Source organism: Paroedura picta, chromosome 18 (assembly GCF_049243985.1).
Source record: "Paroedura picta isolate Pp20150507F chromosome 18, Ppicta_v3.0, whole genome shotgun sequence".
Lineage (NCBI taxonomy): Eukaryota > Metazoa > Chordata > Lepidosauria > Squamata > Gekkonidae > Paroedura > Paroedura picta.
This window is the reverse complement of record NC_135386.1, coordinates 5971837-5993219: the sequence shown is the minus strand read 5'-3', so window position 1 is coordinate 5993219 and position 21383 is coordinate 5971837. Positions and strand designations below refer to the sequence as shown.

Sequence of the window (21383 nt, the reverse complement as noted above, 5' to 3'; positions counted from 1 at the left end):
ATATATGCACCCAACTAAAAGCCTGACTACTTTCTCACCATTTGTCAGGCTGGGAGCAACCCTTTAAATGCAACATTTTAGAAGCACTTCAAAACAAAGGGTCAATTCTGACAATTGTTTTCCTCCATGTTTGTGTGGAAGGCAAAACATGAGGGGTTGGGTTTTTTTGGAGGGGAGGGTGGTCTACGGGCAGGGGGGGGAGGGTGGTCTACAGGAGGGGAGGGTGGTCTAAGGTCACTTTCACCAGGAGTTAGGTTTCATTCAACAGGGTAAGGCAGCATCTGCAACCTCAGCTTAAGTACAGCGTGCTAATTGTTTTTAACCAAGGTACCAGACATGTCGAATCCTGGAGTGTGAGCAAGGACTCACAGTCAACAAATGAAACTTGAGAGGTTCTATTTTAAATACTGTAAATTTAGACTATCAGTAAACACATGCTCAAAACAGCATTTGCTTTGCACAGCTTAAGATCTCAGACCCCCCAGCATGAGCAGTCTGGACGTTGTACTGAAAAATATATTGCGTAGAGATTCCCCGCACACACTCCGGAAATCAAATCCTAAAATGCTGCCAGAACAGTTTAGTCTACTTGGACTTTTTAAGAAACACTGCCCTTATTTGGATCAAATGAAGGCTATAGGATCTCTGAGATCAAGAGGGTTAAATATACGGGCACTGAACAAGAGAGCTATATAAGAACGCTTGCTTGACTAGCTCATAAAGAGACTTGGCTTCAGGTAAATATGCTTAGGCCCACTTTAATGTACCTTTTAGAAAATCAAAACCAGGGGTAGTCAAACTGCGGCCCTCCAGATGTCCATGGACTACAATTCCCAGGAGCCCCTGCCAGCGAATGCTGGCAGGGGCTCCTGGGAACTGTAGTCCATAGACATCTGGAGGGCTGCAGTTTGACTACACCTGATCAAAACTGACACTTCACCGGTATCTTTCATATTCTTCTATTCTCAGTTTTAAAAACAGACCGTAAGCCCAACGGCTTATTCGTCTTTTCTCGTCCGTTCACCCAACACAAGGATCAAATTCACAATTAAAAATTAACCAGTAGAAACTTTTTGTTTAATTCTGGCTTTTTTTTTTAAGCGTCGAGTCCAATCTGACTCAATGAGACCGTTAGAAAAACATCAAGCAAAAACCAGAAAGACACAACGGTAAAAATTTTTCGCAGGAACGTTTTCACGAAATTTGGCACCATCCCGCAGGCTGATCTACAGTAGCATGTTTGCACAGCTCTGACCTAGTTTCACCCCTCTGCTCCCAGAGGGTTATCCTGATTGCATGCCCGCTCTGAAGAGGGGCGATTGTTGCATGTGTGGTTTGTAACACCCTGTGCCAGAGTATTCTTAGAACACATTTTCTAAGGTCCGGGATTCACAGCTCAAAATACACAGCTCCAAGGTAACCCCCCCCCCACACACACACACCAATCTGTCCTGCAAACCAGGCAGATTAACAGCTTTGCTAATCAAGTTTCATTCTTCCATCCCTGAATAGGTAAAGAGAAAGGAGACTGTGTCACAGTGACACGGGATTTAAATAAATATTACATTGAGTGGAGGATAGTTTGAGGGCGGGGGAGAGAAACAGTCCCTAGCCACTGAGTGAGTACTGCTGCACCCTTGGGAAGGCAGAATACACAGGATAACTACAGCACGAACCAAACGCTTTTGCTGCCAGCAAAATAATATTTATGCAGAAACGGTTGCACTCCAAGAGTCGTCTGGAATTGGTTCCTCACAATAAGCATCCGTTCTAAATTCCTCTGCAGCATCGCTACTCCCCATGCAATAAAATAGCGACAACATGCCCATACGTTCCACCAAGAGGGAGAGAGCTCGGGCATTGTGGTGAGCCTGAGGGAGCTTGCTCTCCTCCCAGACGTCGCTAGTCCCTCAAGGCCCAACACAGAGAAGAAACCCATGCATGCACCAGAAACAGGTTCTCGAAACCTTGTACCCTAAGCCAGACACGCAGTCCTACACCTTGCAGACCTGTAGCCCGGTTCTTTACCTTTCACTGTGGTCACGGCAGTTTCATACACCCACCTATGACTGCAGAAGGGGCATCGTGCCTTGGAAAACAGCCTTAAATCTGATGCAGACCTGTGAAGTTGGCCGTTCCTGCACTGGGCCAGGCTCTTCAAGTTATTCCAGAGGAGGCGACTCTGCTGCGGTTCCTGTGCCACGGAGATAACGCAGAAACTCTGTTTCAGACCTCTGTTTACAGAACAGCTGTTTTGTCAGCAAACTTGGACCCAAGAGAGCTGCGTTCAAATCCCCGTTCCAAACACGGAGCGACCTACTTTGTCTCAACCGAACGTCTCTCACGCAGCTGCTGCAAAGCTGGGGTCTCTTTGTGTTCGCCACCCCCCTAACTGGGCACTGACATTGCCCAATTCTGTGGGGCTGTGGGGAAATGCCATGCCTTCGCATCACCTTTTTAAAATTTCTGCATGAAACATGTTTGCTTAAAAGCAGGGGTTCTCGGAGCCTGCTGGCTAATCAGAAGTTCCTCTGGGGCACGACAGTCTCATAGCATGGATCCAAGTGTTGGTCTGAAGCAGTACAACAAAACAAAATCCGAGTCCAGTGGCACCTTTAAGACCAACAAAGATTTATTCAGGGTGTGAGCTTTCGAGTCTGAGGAACAGTGCTTGCACTCGAAAGCTCACGCCTTGAATAAATCTTGGTTGGTCTTAAAGGTGCCATTGGACTCTGATTTAGTCTCACAGCAGTAAGAGTCTCATGGCTTCCCAGCCCAAGAAGAACCTCTTGCAACCCACGCTCCCTATCCTACTCTAGATTTGTGGCACAAAACAGCCTGAAGATGTTCTCTCCCCAGCTGTGAAGACCCAGCTAAAGCTGTGCCTATTAAGAGCATTGTACCTTTACATCCTGGCCATCTTGGAATTCTCCTAACCAGGGAAACATGGGAAGGAGCGTATGCAGCCCCATCTCCAAGCAGACGCCACTGTGCTGTTTTTTCCCTATCTGAAAGCAAGCCCCCTCTGTTTACAATGCAGATATGTTTAGACAAAGGTTCCACCACAGATTGTTATCCGTCGTGCCCCTTCCCCTGGCTCCAGGAGTGGAAGGCCATCTGTCTCTCCCTTCCATTTTTATGCACGATTGGGGCGTTTAAACAACTCTAGTTCCAAAACCAGTTTCTTTTGCAAAGGCGTTTTTATTTTTTAAAAAAAATACTGCAAACCTGCTCTGGGAAAGGGGTCTTTGTAATACCCAAAGCGCCAATCCATCGGGGAGGCACTAAGCCAGCCACTGCTACAAACTCACAGAACCGTTTCCTGACCACAATCAGGCGGCAAAAAAATCGATTGCATGCACATAAGAGAAGGGACGACTGCACTTCTAAACTTGCAGCAGCATTTTCTCAAGGGTGCTGCTTATTATTTATGTTTCCAATTTGGTCACACGTGCAAACCATTCCCCCCCCCCATCTCCCTAAGAGTAAATACATTATAGCCAAAAACAAACACACCGACCCCCTACATTACACAGGGAACAGCTCTTGGCATATATCAGTGTGCAACCACTGGCTTGAAGTGGTTTGACCGACAAATGTTAGGCTTAGGGAGGCCTAGATCTCTCTATCACACATAAATCCACAAGGCAGTAATTGAATTTGTAGAAGTGACTGCCAGGAGGTTCCTTTCCATTCCACATGTTCATGACTGACCCCCGTATTTGTGGCGTTTCCGGCTTCACAAAGCCCTGTGTGCTACAAAACAGCCGACAACAGCATCCTGGTGGGATTTCAGGACTTCTATCTTGTGACACCACCTGATATGCAAGAGTCAAAGTTCAACTGAGCAATTGCTTCCACAGATTCTCAAAGCTTTTTGAAAGGGGGGGGGGTCCTACCTCTCTGGACTGAAGATGGGACATGCACAAGTTGCAATGGAATTGCCAAACCTGTTAAATATTTATCCCCTAACAGACTGTAGTTTCGTACTCTATTAAATAAATGCCCTGTATGAGGAACATAGCGTCATCTCCGCAGAGGACAAGACAAAACTACCTGGGCATTGAATCATGTTTATAGGACATATACTTGGCTTATTGACACCCAAATCCCTCACTTTCCTTCAGTTGTAAGTCTAAATCAGGGGTAGTCAAACTGTGGCCCTCCAGATGTCCATGGACTACAATTCCCAGGAGCCCCTGCCAGCATTCGCTGGCAGGGGCTCCTGGGAATTGTAGTCCATGGACATCTGGAGGGCCGCAGTTTGACTACCCCTGGTCTAAATTATGTAAGTCGGCTGCTACAAGGCACAAACTACTGAAATCCTTCTTTGGTGCTAGAACGTTGTGAATTGGGGAAGATACAAGCACTGATGGGGGTCTCTACACTGAATCAACTAATGCGGGCAAGCAGCATATAAAGGAAACAATGCATCTCTCTATGCACTAAATAAGCTTGAAGGAACTGAAAATGGATTAAGACGTCTGCATGTGGACCTCCCGCTGCAGCCAGGCCAAAAGGAAGGCTGTGGGATTTTTTAAAAAAGGCATACCTGCACACTTTCAACAGGTGAGGACAGATCAGGAGCCATGATAGATCTTGCCAAAGCACTACTAATCTGACAGCATTGATCAACGGGTAGGTAAAAACGGAAGCGGCAAGAAAATAACCTCCATTGAGGGGGGGTTTGACCTCACACTGCAGGACACCCTTGTGCAAAAGAAAGGCACTGGAAGGCTTCAGGTAAAGCTGGGTGAGTCAAGTTCACAGTCCTGGAAAGAGCTGCAAACTGCAAAGCCATTGTCCTCCGAAAGCTTTTTTTTTTTTTTTTACGTTTCAGTGTGTCCTCAAAGGCCCCACTTGAACACCGGGTGCAGTCCTAACACTGTGTTCAGTTCTGAGTACGTATGTCCTAAAGGATGTTGACTACACTGGAAATAATTCTTACCAGAGTACAAAGACGAAAGAATGTCTAGAAGACAAATCCTACGAGCAAAGGCTGATGTACTGGGTACGCTCAAAACAGATTACGCTAAATACAATATGCAATACAATAAACCAAACAGAAGCTTAAGTATACCCCAACAATTTTTATTTTTAGATAGGCTCTCTTCTGCACAATTATTTTGTTGGCTGGAGTCTATGGAGGAGCAAACGCCATTAATCAAGTTTCAAAATTCTCAGTTACTTCTGTTCTGTTTTCCCTATTGTCTGCCTGATCCGTTAAGGCCAGAACAAGAAAATAAATAGGTCTTCTGTGCTTTGAGTGAAGATAACCACTATGGCATTCCTAAACCTAAGAGCGCTCAGCGCCAAAACAACAATATGAGAAACCTAGCTAAGTTTAAAAAGCTTTCCTTCCTTGCACATTTCCAAGGGAAAGTTGGGAGCCATCTGTCATAGATAGTTTAGCTACAGCTGTCCTGCCCCAAGGCTACACGACTTGGCCTTGATCTCCTTTCCAACTCTGTGAGAATTAGATAACCAGCATAAGCATCGACTGGGCCAGCAAAAATAAATGAAATCCTGAAACCAGCGAGACTTGCTTCATATTATATTCCAGAAACTGTTATAAGAATCAAAGCAAACACATTTGCTTACTGAAAGACTTTGCATTCTCCCGTTAAGTGATGGAAAGAGGACAAAAAAATAATATTTCCCTCTAGCTATCCAACCTAGCCAGTTTAGAAGAGACTTAGAAGTCAAGAAAGTACTTGGAGGGCAAAAACAGGTAAAAAGGGTGAAATGATGAATTAAGCCGCTTGGCTTTGAGCAGGCATCTCTTGAACTGCTAACCAATCTTGACACGTGGACGGGAGGAACTAGTGAATAAATTGGACTTCATGTTTTGTCATGAGGTATCCCTCAACCTTGTGGCACAGAGTGGTAAGGCAGCAGACATGCTGTCTGAGGTTCTGCCCATGAGGCTGGGAGTTCAATCCCAGCAGCCGGCTCAAGGTTGACTCAGCCTTCCATCCTTCCGAGGTCGGTAAAATGAGTACCCAGCTTGCTGGGGGGTAAAATGGTAATGACTGGGGAAGGGAATGGCAAACCACCCCGTATTGAGTCTGCCATGAAAACGCTAGAAGGCGTCACCCCAAGGGTCAGACATGACCCGGTGCTTGCACAGGGGATACCTTTACCTTTATCCCTGAAAGTATCCTCACTCAGTGGGAGACAGATCCTTCCCTTTCTATGGTAGCCAAGTTTCCCAAACAGGGAGAAAGACACGCATATCATACACACACACGTTATTTTATTTGTTTACACACACATTTGTCAAGAAGCTTTGAAACAAGACAGGCGAGAATCAACATTACTTACAAAGACATTGTGGCCATGATCCAGAGGCCTGAGTGCACTGTGATGTATACAGGGAGTTCACACTCAAATGTGAACTTACATGGAAGAGGTGGCTCTGTCCACTTAAAGAAGAAGCGTATGTACACGGTTGTCCCTTCCAATGAAGGGAACAGAAGCAGCTGTGAGCATAGAGACATCATGGGTCTGCTGCAAGCTCCAGGAAGGACTTCTAAAGGAGGGCCATGACTGCAGAGAGCAGGACTACATGCTCCTCATGGTCTTCTACAGCGCAGGAAACTATCTGTAAGCACGGTGAGCCTTCCCTTTGCATAGACCAAGCAGAGAAATCCAAGCACTTGTGACTTCTCTGTATTGTAGAACTGTAACGAGAGTTTTAGGCTGCTTATCCAGTATGCTGGATAATTTGAAGAGATGGCCCGTGCTATGTATTTCTTCATTCACTTACGTTATCTTTCACTACAACAACATGCTTACAAACCACAGCACTTTCCTAGGACGGGGTGGGGGGGGGGAAAGCATACAGATCAAATACGCTCCGCCTCACTCTCGGAGAGAATGAGGACACCTTCCAGTCCACACCTTACCCGGCTACCAAGAGATGCACATCAATAGAGTTAATGTATCCCGTTAGAACCTGGTATTTCTTCAAAACTTCATCTCACACGTGCAAGAGCCCTCTTCAGACATTTGTCCACGTGTGCAATTAATGTACACGGAGGAGAACGGGATTCTGCCTACTGGCTCTACCCCACTGTACACATGTTCAGCTGAATGACTGTAAGATGTTCTTACATATGAGGGCTCCTCCATATGGAGGAGGAGAAAGAGGAAGAGAAAGAGGAAAAAGAAAAAAAAGAAGAGGAGGAAGAGGAGGAGGAAGAGGAAGTAGAGTTGGTTCTTCTATGCCACTTTTATCTACCCGAAGGAGTCACCATGTGGCTTACATTCGCCTTCCCTTTCCTCTCCCCACAACAGACATCCTGCTCGGTCAGAACAGCTTTCTCAGTGCTGTGGCGAGCCCATGGTCACCCAGCTGGTGGCATGTGGGGGAGGAGCGGGGAATCAAACCCAGCTCGTCAGATTAGAAGCCCGCACTCCTAACCATGACACCAAGCTGAGCAGAAATGCTGCAAGAAGTAAGATCCCAATCAGTCAACACGTGTAGAGAAGCTGGATCTAGATGTTCAGCTGAACGACAGGCAGAGCCAAGAAGGCATGATCCCTCTCCCCACCCTGACCCTGTCCGGGTAAACACCACACAGACCAACACCTGAAAAGGGCTGCTGTTGTCATGTGTAAGGACAATGGCATGTCCCTTTCCAACTCTAAATTAGTTTTCAGGTAGCCAAAGGGCTGATTGCTATTTGTATAACCTTTCTTTGCCCTTAGTGTAAGCAGAAACAAACAACAAAGAGGGCTAATGCTGCGATGGTCTTTTGCTAGTACAACGAATGAAAAGTACTGTACAAATTTCCTTGTGTTTTGAAAGAACTTTGACCTATGTAACGGGGAGAAAAAGAACACAAAAGAAGCACTGTCAGCCAAATCTTTTGTTTTCACAGTAAACAATAAAAGCAAGCAACACATATGGCTATAAGAATGCTCTTCTATGGTGACGCTGAAGTGGACATTGTGCATACATAACTGCAGTGCTGGGGGGAGGGTGGGGAACCAAGAGAAAATGACCCGAATTATTCTGAAAAAGCATTTATTCCCCCAGTTTTACCACTAGCATAACTATAGGGAAAAATACATAGTCATATAAGAGTCAAACTTGGTATTTGCTCGTTGTATGTTATACAGTTATTCAATAACAAAACCATAATTTCAACACCCACCCACTGCTCCTTATTCTTTTGGCTGTAAAATTAAACTGTATTTTTGAGAGTCAACAGCTAGTTTGCTTCTTGCTTCTCATTCCTCCTCCACCCCTTTCAGAATTCACCTCATTTTGCCACCCCAAGTTGCAAAACTATTACATGGAAATTATCTTTGTTTACTATTGACCCGCAGACAGAAGAAACCGTCGTCTGTAAGAGAACGCCAGTGCTGCCGAAGGAAAAATTGCAGGTTCACCAACAACTTAAAATAGGTATTTCAGCATTTTAAAATGACTAAATTCTTTCAGTTACACACCTTCTATATGCAGCCCTTTGTTTCCACTGTAAACCATACTGGGATCGTTGTGGAAAGTAAGTTCTTTCCTGGCAGCGAAGGGGGCTGGCTACGCTGCCGGTGTTTCAGTGATCCAGATGTCTGCAGTGGCTAGAACAAAAATGTTCAGCTTTGGGTGCACACTCAGACTCTCCGTGCAAGACATTTTTTTTCTCTCCCCCACAAAGAAGGCAGAGTAAAAGTGCACATAGCAACAGAACTCACAGCCGATTGGACGGAAGGCGTGTTTAAGCCCTTCGCTGCTCACAAGGCTGACTACAGTTTCCTGTCTGTTTGGCAGGAGGATCATGTTTTCCTTTCTCCTCTTGTGAACCCAGCTGTGTTTGGGCAATTTGAGAGGAAAGAACAGCAGAACAACAAGTAGCAAGAGCCACTAAATATGGCACCAAGCGCTGCTATTAATACCGGGCGGATAATAAAAGGGATACAAATCGGGATTATTTTTAACACACACACACAAAAATAACAAAGAGCAGCATTCGGGACGCGAGACTGCCATCAGAGGAGTTTGGTTGGTACGATGCAGCAAAAAAAAAAACAAATGTGAGAAACTTCCGTGATTCCTACCTTCCCGGGAACCGTATCTGCCTTTAACATTAACTTAAACTAGATGCTTAACGATCTGCACAGGTTGATGGGGAGGACGGGGACTAAACAGGAAAAACTCTGTGCAGAAATGGAGACAATCACACCAGGGTACTTATGCAACTGAGTGGGTTTAGAAAGCAGCCCAGCATGTGGCACATGTGCCCATGTAAACAGGCAAAACAGAGTGGATCAGGGCAGATGCTGATAAGCTATAAAAGATGGCTGAAGTCTGAAAGACTGCAGACCTTTTAAAAAAGATATTTTTAAAATATATAGTGGCTTTCTTTCCCTATCCCACCCGGTCAGTTTCCAACACGTCCTGGTACTGAACACCCCCAATCCCAAGGAAGGACTCACCTTGCTCGACTCCAGTGTTAGGGGCCTTGGCCAGCCAAGGTTTGAATGAGTGGGGACCCTCACTTTTCTACCCCCTCCAGGCCCATCGTTGGCTATTTTGGGAAGGAGCAGGTCAACATAAGGGAGTTTTTAAATTAAATATATATTAATCTCAACACATTGTGGTACGCCCTGCTCTAAGCACAGAAAAGCAACTGTTTTGAAAGGTCATTGGCTATTTCTCAGCAATGAGACTGACCAATTGGCATCAAAATCAGAGAAGAGCACCATGAGCAATTCTTCTGTTCCTACTCTTTTCATCCTTTCAACTTATGTTCCCCCACCCCACAAATGACAAACATGCCCTTGTTCAGTCTTGCTTCTTTCCCTATCAGCAAAGATGGCCTGATCAAGCAAATTACTAACCAAACTTAATTAAGACATTCCATGTTCCGGGGCCGACTCATTAGTCACTCTGATAGGCTAATCACTTCCTATCTGACGTTATACACCATCATCATATTCTTTTTAGCATGCCTCTCTCCATAAGGTTACGGAACAACGCGTCTATTTTAAGGCTACCTGTGCATGATCCATTAGTTCCTCCCTCTTTCATCTGGCACCTCCTGTGTTCTTCAGCGAACAGACTTTACTTTGTTCTCCCGATAGTCTTCAAGTACAGGTCAATGGAAACTGTCCTTTGGGGTAAATATATGCATTCACAGAGCTTCATAAACCATATACAATTGATGTTCATATAAAAATTAGGCATAGGAAGGAGAAAAGTGGACAGAATGAACTCAGGGAGCACCTGATGAGGTTGATGGGCAATAGTTTGAAGATAGAAAGACTTCATTATTCAAGTGAAGGCCACAAACAAAGATGGCTTTTTGAATGATGTCTGGACAAGGATCATGGAGGAGAGGCTGATCCATGGCTATTAGCCATGATGACTAAAGTGAACCTCTGTATTCAGAGGCAGTAAACCTCTGGAAACCAATGTTAGAAGGTAACATGAGGATATGTTCTTGGTTGACCCTACAGAGCAACTGGTTGGCCAGTTTGTCAAACAAGATGCTTCTTGTCAAACAAGAAGACACACTGGTCTAATCCAGCTAGATTTGAATCCAGTGGCACCTTAGAGACGAGCATAATTTTAGGCGTATAAGCTTTGTCAGCATGGATCCTAGAAAGCTTATACCTCAAAAATCTTGCTCGTCTCTAAGGTGATACGGGACTCAAACCAAGCTCTTTTACTACAGACTAAGAAGGCTACCCTCTGAAACTGGTCTAATTCAGCCCGGCTCTACTTATGTTCTTGTGTAACCCCTTTTTAGGACACATTATCGTCCTTCCATACTACATTTTGCACAGATGGTCTCTGAAGAACGAAACCCCAGCTACAAGAGGAGTCAGTTTGCAATAAAAGCGCAGTCATGAAATTAGATGAAAGCCACACATAAGGGTAATTCCACCTTCTGAACAAGGAATTACATCTCCTATGCCAGGGTAGTCAAACTGCGTCCCTCCAGATGTCCATGGACTACAATTCCCAGGAGCCCCTGCCAGCGAATGCTGGCAGGGGCTTCTGGGAATTGTAGTCCATGGACATCTGGAGGGACGCAGTTTGACTACCCCTGTCCTATGCACTCGATTCAATTGGTCCTCTAAGTCACACATCAGAGCCCGACCCTAAAGTTTGCTGTGAGTGCAAACAACTGCTTGTGCTTGGGTACACCTGCCCAAGGCAACTCACAAATGAAGCCATACCAACAAGACCAAACAAGCAACTAAAACACAATCACGGGCATAAAAAGAGGTAATATACCAAGCAGCTTAACATTATTATTGTTATTATGACTTTCATAAAACACACCCTCAAGCTAGAAGCAGACCATAAAAACATCTGAAGACGGGACCCCTCCATTAAAAGTTTGAGCAAAAAGAAATGTTTTGACGTGGCGCCTAAAGGACAAAAGGGAGGTGCCAGGAAAGCCTCAAGCCAGAGGGCCTTCCAAAGCCCCACCATCAAAGCCCCATCTCTGGTCACCACCCTCCTGGTTTCTGTAGGTTAAGCTGCAGAAAGCCTTAGTAGAATGATAACTTAGTAGAATGATCATCCAAAGCCTGATGTCCTATAAACTTGGCCAGTCAATATGGCAGATCAAATGCTTGTGATTGGGATGCACAGTGATTCAATCAACATTTTCAGAATATGAACAAACCAGCTTTGATTAGGCGGCCCCCAATCCTCCACCACTGGGGTACATCCCTCCCAGGAAGGCGTAAAGGCTGATTGCTTACACTTTATTGGCAAGCTGTGGCTTGTTCTTAATATATAAACACCCCCCATTACAATTTGTTCATTTCCCCCTTAACCAGAATGCAAAATCACAGTTTAAGAAGAAGAGTTGGTTCTTCTGTACCGCTTTTCTCTACGCGAAGGAGTCTCAGAGTGGCTTACATTCGCCTTCCCTTTCCTCTCCCCACAACAGGCACCCTGTGAGGTAGGTGAGGCTGGGACAGCCCTGATATTATTGCTCGGTCAGAACGGTTTTATCACTGCTGAGGCGAGTCCAAGGTCTCCCAGGTGGCTGCATGTGGGGAGAAGCGGGGAATCCAACCCAGCTCGCCACAATAGAAGTCCGCGCTCCTAACCACTACACCAAGCTGGCTCTAACCCTACTCTGGAGAGGAGGACAAGCCACAATTCGGGGTTCAATTATAACACCTAGCGATTCTGTGCTACAAAAGTTGAAATTATTAATTTCAGAAAAATACAGAAGACCAAGGTTCCTGCAGCAAACCACGGTTGGTCATTATGTCCAAACCATGCCACAGGATACTCCAGACTAGAATGAAAGCTGCCCTAAAGGAAGATGTCCCCCCCCCCCCGCAATCCCCTTCCTTAAATAAGTGACCTGCATAAGAAAGGGCCATTTATAGGACATATTCCCACAAAGGGTTTGCTCCTCCTTTGTCTTCAACCCAAGCATTATCCCTGCTGCTTCAGGACCTTTACTTTCTCCAAGACTTGAGAATCTAAATTAAAATTAGGCAGTGGGAAAATATGTATTGATCTAATGTCAAGGTATTTTGCTTTAGAGAAAATACAGTACACCCCAGAACACAGAATAGAGTGAAAGGTCCAGAGTGAAAAGTCCATCACTATCGACCCAGCTGTTGATAAGGCTAGTCCTCAACATGAAGCCACAACGAACAGTCACACAACTCAGACCCACTACTAGGTGGAGATGGAAAGAAATCCGCCCCAAACATTTAAATAAAATCCATGCTATAGCACTTTAGCTTCAGAGACCCGCAAAAAAGCATATTTCAGATCGATAACATTAGCACACAGTTGGTGCCTCTTGCATGTGCTGAAGGATGTTGTCCTGCACATAAAAGCTCCTTCAATTTTCCACCCATTATTGCCACAGCTGTGATCTATTTATTTAGATTCCGCTTAATCTTTGATTGCCGGTAATAAGGTTAGTTATAAGCAGGCAACCTTACTTGGCTGAGCACAGGAGGGTTAGAATCGATTACAAAAATAAAACCCCAGGAAATTCTGTCCCTATATACAACTGAGTAAACAGCTCCTTTTTATTTGCACACAATATACTAGAATTGCAAAAATAGCCACAGATTAAGGCTAGACTCCCAAGTTGCTGTCTGTACCACCTGTCACTAAGATTTAAATCTGAATTCTTTTTTTTAAACATAGGTTATTAAGAAGTCACAGATACACTTCCAACAAACACTATAGGTCTCGCTCTTTCATATCCTTCAGCAACATGATCCCACAGCCAGAAAAACAGCCAGAGCAGCTTCCTTATTACAACAGGAAGCAGCATCACATCCAGTTTATTGTGTATTGTCTCCTCCCTACATTTACCTGTGACATCTATAACCAGAAGCACAACTTAGGCATTTTCAGAACTGCTGCTCTGGCTAAACAGGAAGTAGCATCACCTGCAGCTCACAAGCTGTTTGGTATAATTACTGATTACAAAAACACAGTTTTATTATGTTAGCCACAGAGATTTAGGGAGCTGGCCATTTACAAGAGTACTCTAGTCTACACTCAGCCATTACAAAACCGTGCCACAGCGTTGCTGCTTTGTTTTGTAGGTGATAAAATTAGATGAAAGGCATCACTGCGGTTCAGCAACACAAATTTCAGGGACTAGTGTTTAAACCAGGGGTAGTCAAACTGCGGCCCTCCAGATGTCCATGGACTACAATTCCCAGGAGTAGATGGCCTGTATGGCCCCTTCCAACTCTATGATTCTATGAGCAGGGGGTTGGACTAGATGACCTGTGTGGCCCCTTCCAACTCTATGATTCTATGAGCAGGGGGTTGGACTAGATGGCCTGTTTGGCCCCTTCCAACTCTATGATTCTAGAGCAACTATGCCTCTGTCAATTGAAAGTTCTGCCCTACCATCCATCCCGCCTTTCAGACCCTGGCTGTGGGATACTGGGAAGGTTAGGGCCTTGAAGGAAGATGGATAAGGTTGCATTTGGCCAGGGACTTGGGAGTTTTTGCCCTCCTCATAGCAAAGGAAATCACTCCTATGTTTATAAACTGTGTTGCTACAGTTATGCACTGCTACAGGTAATCATCACAACCGGATGACGTTTAGGCCTTGGTCTGGGGAACATAGTACAGGGCTACAGAGTGGAGGGCTCTGTGCATGTTATAAAAGGAGGCCCATGCCAGAGACTCAGGAATCATATAGGTGTCAATTATTCTTAGGCAGAAAGAAAAGCAGTCACTTGATTCAAGGTGAAAGAGACAACGCTGCCTAAGAAATCATTTTTAAAGCTGTTGATTTCGACTGAACAACTAGGCTCCTGTTCAGAACTTCTGCTGGATTGTGCCTTCACCTGATTTCAGGAAATCAAGAACAAGGGATTATACCAAGGGCTGCTTTTGAAATGTTGAGCAAGAGCAGCAGCCACCAGGGCAGCGTACAAACACAACGTTTGGGGAGATTCCAAGCCAATCCTCCTTGCATAGTGGGGAGAGCTATTTCCAAACTGATGTTCATTGAAGTCCTAAAGGTGATACTTCCTGGGTTCTTCGGAAGTACTTCCTGTTCCAATGAGGTGGAAAAAAACCCAGCAGTAAGTGGAGCCTGGAAGCATGCTGTGTGGGCATCATGCTGGATTATATTATATTGGATTATATTGTTTCAGGCTTTCACATTTTTAGACTTCAACCAATAAACAACTGCAGTTGAGACCAATGCCTTACTTCACCAGAGAATCCTCCAGACACATTTTTAGCTTACAGATAAGTAAAAAAGAAACAAGTCTGCAGACTATTCCTGTTTGTTTTCTTGCATGCTTTGAAAATCGCAGCGGATGCTCTTTATTTCAGAGCCAAATTGTGGTCTCTTCCACCAAATTGTCTTTTCTGCAGAGAGCTCCACGAAGACGCTGTCATCAGTTATTAAACGCAAAATGATGACATGCCCCCTTTTCATTTGAACAAGGAAGCAATCCAATTCAACACCAACGTTGAATAGAATCATGAGGGCGCAATTCCGTTCTGCAGGCACCTATTTTCCCTATCCTAATGTCCAGTTGATATGATGCAAGGTGCAAGGTATCCTAGGTGCAAGGATATAGTTACAAAGGAAAAGACAAAGTGGGTATTGGTTATTAAGGCTTGATGAACCAAATCAAGATGATTTAAACGAAGTACAGATATCACATGTCTTTTTTACAGCCTAATGCAAAATAGTTTCCTTCCTGTTGGTCCAGTCCTTCACAGATTGTACTGCAGTTCAGTTCAAAGCTCTGCTCATCCTTTGCTATTAATTTGCAACTAATGGAAGCAGGTGACTGCACACTTGACTGCTGCAGCTGCTGTGCAGAAAACTGGCACAAGAAAACATTTGCATGATTTTGGCTGTCCAAAAAAAAAGAAGAAAAAAGCATCTGCAAGCTCACTGAGGCAATCAGGCCAAATGCTGTAACTCTTTGTAGATATCATAACAAAACAGGAGCAGTTGAGCTTTATAACACTGTTCAATAAAATTGCAGTTTATTTGCTTACCAAATAAACAGCTGCAGACTTTTGAATGCTGGAACTTTGCTTTCTGATAAACAATATAAGTTACTGCTGTTCGTTTTACTAAAATTAAGCCACGCAAGGCTTTGAGATAATACAGTATAAATCAATAACCCAGTTGGTTTCCACACACAAAGGATTCAGACATGGTCCTCTCTCTCCCACTAGCAGGGGTAGTCAACCTGTGGTCCTCCAGATGTTCATGGACTACAATTCCCATGAGCCCCTGCCAGCAAACGCTGGCAGGAGCTCATGGGAATTGTAGTCCATGGACATCTGGAGGACCACAGGTTGACTACCCCTGCACTAAGGTACACAGACTGACTATTCTATAGCGGTGTCACTAGGAAAATGTTACTGCCTTCTCAAAGCGTAAAGTGCTGTTGTTTATCAGAATCTTGGACAAACACCTCCAAGGTTCAGGGCAGTGAAGAAAGTTACAAGCTATTCAGATATTTAACCAGAGATTCAATATTTGCAAGCCAAATTCTCCTAGTGCATTGTTTGCAACATGATCTTGGGCATATTTATTCAGAACTAAGTCCCACATAGGTCATTGGGCTTAGTATTTCCAAGTAACTAAGGTTCTCGGCTTTTATAGCCAAATAATGCATTAATAATTTTGGAAGAGATTCATACCACAAGTATTGTAGGGCTTACTCTCAGGTGAGCATGCAAAGGGATGGTGTAAGTGAAATCCTAAAGCACTCAAGAAATAGCTGTCAAATGTACATCCCCAAGCAATTCTAACACTGGCAAGATGCATATCCTCTTGCACACATTCAAATAATACCACATACTTAAGAGATGTACTATAGAATGTAAAGTATTTTGAATATAAAAACAGGCTAAAAATAGCTGCCCAACAGACCAATGACTAAAAAAGCCCTCCCCCTTTTTGATGCATCATAATGTTTTTGTAAAGAATGCCTTACATACCAAAAGCGATTCACATACCAGGACTGTATACGTGCTTCAAGTTATGGAATTACACATGCATAAACAACAACAAAAAGGAGGGGGGGCATGGGAGCTTGCTCACTGCTGCAATTTGTGAGGCATTATTTAAAAAGTTATTTTCCAAACTGGTTACAATAGTGAGATATAGCAATATATAAGGTGAAAGGTATTGACTATTGTTGATGTATTGACTATGTTATATGTTAGGCCGTTCCATGTATCCCCCGTGATGCTATATGTTATCCGCCCTGAGCCGTATGGAAGGGCGGTATAAAAATCTAATAAATAACGATTATTTAAAGCCAGAAGTCAACAACGCACCAACTCCTTAAGTGGCAAAAGCAACCTTCACAAAAACAAGGTCTAAACACAACACCAATTGACCCATTTATTTTATCCTCTAGTCACAAGCACATCACAAACACACAAAACAGGTATAGTCATTTAGGACTCTACCAGAAATGCAAGTGAGAAATTGTAACAGGATGAGTTTTAGCTGTTTTACGGGAGTTGGGTTTCTAATTTCCATACACAGGGAGATCACACTGCCAATCCTGAGCTGACTGTAACCCGTGAGGCTTCTTTTATTTATTTATTTTTATATGTTGCAACTGAATGATAATAGCGCAACACGGTTTGGCATTTAAACTACACCGTCTCCCAGGGCAAAGGGTGTTTTCCACAATGAGTGTCTAAATCCCAGCTCTTGCCTTGATTAAGTCAAGGCAGCGATTTACACAGCAGCTTTCGAAAAGAAAGTTTCAAACAATACAGTCTGTTGATCGAGTCCAGCCTCACAAGAAAGCGGAGGAGACTGAATGCAGAAGATTTAAACGGCACCCCCTCCAAATCCATTCTCAATCCTCCGGGACTGGCCAAGGTACATGGAAAGACTTTAAAAATTCATTTACCTCTGTCAGGCTTCATTTTCAGTCCGGTGGTGTTGTTTTCCCCTACACAGTTCTCAGTAAGGACACCTCGGTGGAGTGTCTTCTCCCCCCTACCCTTGCCGCGTCGTGTCTCACCGATGCCGCCTCCGACTAGGCTTGCTCCGGCCTTCTTTTGTAGGAACCATAAAGGCGAAATCCAGCCCTTATCCCTGAACCGCCGACAAGAATACGTAGCACCTAGGCCTCCTCTGGGCATTCATTGCAGGGGCAAAACAGCAGCAGTGTCAGCTGGGAAGAGGGGGCTAAACACTGCCAGTCTCTCTCGCTCTGGAACTTGTCCTTCCTTGACACGGCCTCTGCACAGGTCTATTTATAACCTGCCGGGGTAAAAGCTCAGAAAACAAAAGCTAGACACGAACCCCCCAAGCCTTCCCCCAGCCCCAATCCAACCCAGAGCTCTAGTCTAGGCAACGTCAACCCAAGCTGGACTCCATTGCTTTCTCATGTACCTGTTCGAGAGGCGGCCAGGAGGGGCAGAGCTTGGCCCTCTTCTCCCCTCCTCCCCCTCCCCCTCCCCCTCCCCCTCCTCCTCCTCCCCCCAAACCTCGGCTCCCGTCTAGCCTAAATAAAACCCTCTCGCGACAGACGCGGGCGGCTCATTGTCAGGCTAAATCTGTCCGCGTCTAGGGGGAAAGGGAGGCGGGGAGGAGGGGAGGAGGGGAGACTGCGAAGGCGGCGCTGCCCCACACCCCCGCCTCGAGGGGGCTCCGCAAGCAGCACGCGCCGAGCGCGAACGTCTGAACCGCCCTTCACGCGTCCTGCGGGAGCCGGCAGCCGGGAGCCTCGCCCGCGCGGGGGAAGCGGGGAGCGGGGGTTGAAGGGAGGGAAAGTGAGGGAGAAATGGCGAGCGACGGGGGAGTTTCACCGCCTCATCGCCCCACGAAAGCGACTCCTCTCCTCCTTTTTCTCCTCCTCCTCTCTTCTGCCTGCCCTCCGCGCCCTCCTCTCCCGCCTCAGGCCGGGGTCGCCCCCTCAGGCCCTCGCCTCGCCCGGGGCCGCCTCATCGCCCTGTGGAGAAAGAGGGGCCGCAGCCGCCTTCCCTTCCCTTCCCTTCCCTTCTTCCCTTCCCTTCCTCCGCCTAAGCACAAAGCCGCCTCTTCCGCCGCCTCTCCTGCCCTGGCTGCGGCGGCGGCGGCGGCCGTGGCGGGGTGTTTTCCATGACTCCGCCGTGCCCTCGTCCCTCTGGCCGCTCCTCCTCCTCCTCCGCGGCGGCGGCGGCTGACTCAGTCCCCTCCTGGGCGCTCTCCAGCCGGGAGGGGAGCTCTGCCCCGCCTCGGCTGCAGAAAGCGGCGGCGCTAGGGCCCGGCCTGGGAGACTGGCGCCTGCCCGGCCGTCCTGCCCGCCTGGCCTCGCTTGCCCGCGCGCGCCCCCCCCCCCCTCTCTCTTTCTCTTTCCCCGGGTCTGTCAAAAAAAAAAAGAGGAAAAGGACACACGCGCGCGCCGGGGGGGACACGTGGCCCCGCGGCGGCCAATCGCCTTTTGCGCCCGCGACCCGGCCTCCCGTTTCGGGGCGGAGCTCGGTTGGGATGGCAACCGAAGGCCGGCTCCTCCAAACTTGGGCCTGCTACGAGAGTCGCCACTTTTTTGTTTGGGTCGGTTCGGGGCGACGCGGCTGCACGCTGAGGGCCCGATCCGCACCCACGGGGTAATGCGCTCTCCCGCGTGCTTGTGCGGTTGGGAAATTGCTCCTCGAGTGCATCGCCCGATGTGTGCGGGACGGCTGGAACCAGGAAGCGTCTTCCTCGAGAGCCAAAAAGAGCAGCACAACAATACACACACACACAACAATACACACACGGGGGGGGGGGAGCAGAACTGGCACTTGCCCAGTTGCATGCCTATCACTAAAATGTACGCATAACCTTGCTGTTGCACAGAAGGAGAAAGACCGCTGCACAATGACAATGCAACTAGGTAGGAAACGAAACAATATAGAAAAAAGTTTATCCAAAAGCGCAAACTTAACACTACAAAACAAATCAGGGTCCAGTAGCACCTTTAAGACCAACAAGGATTTATTCAAGGCATGAGCTTTCAAGTGCAAGCACCCTTCGTCAGACTGTGATCTTCTTACATGACAGGGAATATAGAGCGAAAATCAATGCAACGAAAATCAATTAACACTGCAAAGTTTAAGTGTCATTGTCCCAATGCCACTGGAAAGAACCAAATCCTAACAAGGAACAAACCGGTAAAGCCTGTGGCCACTTCCTCAGTGGACCCTGGACAAAAACCTTTGACTGCACAAGTGCCTACAGGCCTCTCGATAACATTCATGCCGCAGGGATTATCTTCACTGTTTTATTGCAGAGTAGCTGCTACACCATGTTGTTAAGAGCAGTGGCTTCTAATCTGGCCAGCCAGGTTGGATTCCCACCCCCCCTTCGATGTGCAGCCAGCTGGGTGGCCTTGGGCAAGACACAATCTTGCAACAGTTGCTCCCAAGCTGGCTCAGCCTTATCTGCCTCACAGGGTTGCAGGGAGAGGAAGGGAAGGCCATAGTAAGCTGCTTTCAGGGTCCTTTAGGTACTGAAAAGTAGGACATAAAAATCAGCTCTTCTTCGAAAACCTAGAAAGGACTGTGTACCCCATTTTGTACTTTCAGTCTCCTGGATGTGGCAAGAGATCTCCCAGAGCCTGAATTCTGAGAGGGGGAGTTAATAAATCAAATAAGTAAAATTACAACTGACCTCCAGACCCCACCTGAAGTCCTTCCCCTCCCCAAACCCCAGGCTGTGGCCCACAAAATCCACAGCAATTTCACAATCCAGAGCTGACAACAGGAGCTGCGACTCAAACAGAAACACAACTCACCTTGGCGGTGCTACAGCTGAGAGTGCAGACAGAGCTCAGCTCTTTCTTCAGTGACAGGTTATCCTCCCAAAAGTATCCAAATATCACTCCAAGAGTATCCGAACACAGACACACATTTGGGTGGATTTCGGTGCTGCCAAATCCAAAAAATGTTGAATGACCATTTTTCTATCTTCCATCAAAGGCCTGTAAACACCCCCCCCCCCCGCAAAAAAATGGCTTTACAGAGCCTCCAAAGAACACAGCATCCCCCTCACCTTCCCAAGGAGTCTATTCCAAAGGAATGAGCTATTGTGGCTACCATACCATTACACTTTTCTCATTCGATCTGCTTCTCCTATTTCACCCTGCCCTTTCCTAGGTTAGACCTGACTGCATGTATTGTTAACCCTACTTTGCTTATCTATCCGGTTGGGAATGGTCCTCATCTACCCTGTGACTGATTGGCTCTCTTGACTTAATCTTGTTTTAAACTGGCTTCTCTTGGTAGCATCGCCCCCAACCCTTCTGTTGTTTGCTTTTTCTTTTTTTTCTTTTTAAGCAGAAATGCCTCCGGAGCAGAAATGCCTCCCTCCATTGGATGAAGTGAGCTCTGAGTCACAAATGCTTATGCTGGGATAAATGTTAGTCTCACAAGGTGCCACGGGGGGGGGGGGGGGGGGTTCTGTTTTATTTTACTGGATAGCAGCAGATCCTGGATATTTTTCCTCAAAGGAATTGTCCTCTGGGAGGGGGAAAAGGGACATCCGGCCATGTTCCTTTGGCCAAATGCATGGTGACCTAATGGTGGACCTGTCATCATACAGAACGTAAATCTTGCTCCAGTGCTTAGCTGATGTTAAACTCCCTTCAAACGCTTAAAAACAACAACAGATTTATTGTGGCACAAGCTTGCAGTGGGGCAGAACCCGCTTTGTCAGAGGCGTGAAGTGTTTTCTTTGGAAACTGTCAACGGAGGCGCGTGCTTCATGCCTCCCTCTGCCCACGAAAACTTATGCCACAATCAATCTGTTGGGATTTCAGGTGCCATAAGGGTCTTAGTTGTCCTGGTTCAAAAGAACCAAACAAAAACCTAACGTGACTACACCCCCTTCTGAAAGATCTGGAAGGCAGCCGCTCCTCCTCACCCCATACAGAAAAAGATACTCAGC

At 46.3% G+C, this 21383-nt stretch overlaps 1 protein-coding gene across 5 annotated transcripts in view; it reads right to left on the bottom strand.

Moving 5' to 3' along the window:
• Window positions 1-20424, bottom strand: part of ATOSA (atos homolog A) — a 42645-nt gene extending 22221 nt beyond the window's left edge. The window contains exons 1-2 of one of the 5 annotated variants that reach the window (XM_077317802.1): window positions 17380-18780; window positions 2064-2194 (exon numbers count right to left, since the gene is read on the bottom strand). Coding sequence is in view for 2 of the 5 variants with exons in the window: in XM_077317799.1 (XP_077173914.1) it covers window positions 17380-17614 (235 nt within the window). In the remaining 3 variants the exon portion in view is untranslated. Of the gene's footprint in view, window positions 1-2063; window positions 2195-8460; window positions 8695-17379; window positions 18785-20232 lie in introns of those variants that run through there. The other 4 variants (XR_013227416.1, XM_077317803.1, XM_077317799.1 and 1 more) reach the window with 4 other exon arrangements.
• Between the last annotated feature and the right edge of the window lie 959 nt (window positions 20425-21383).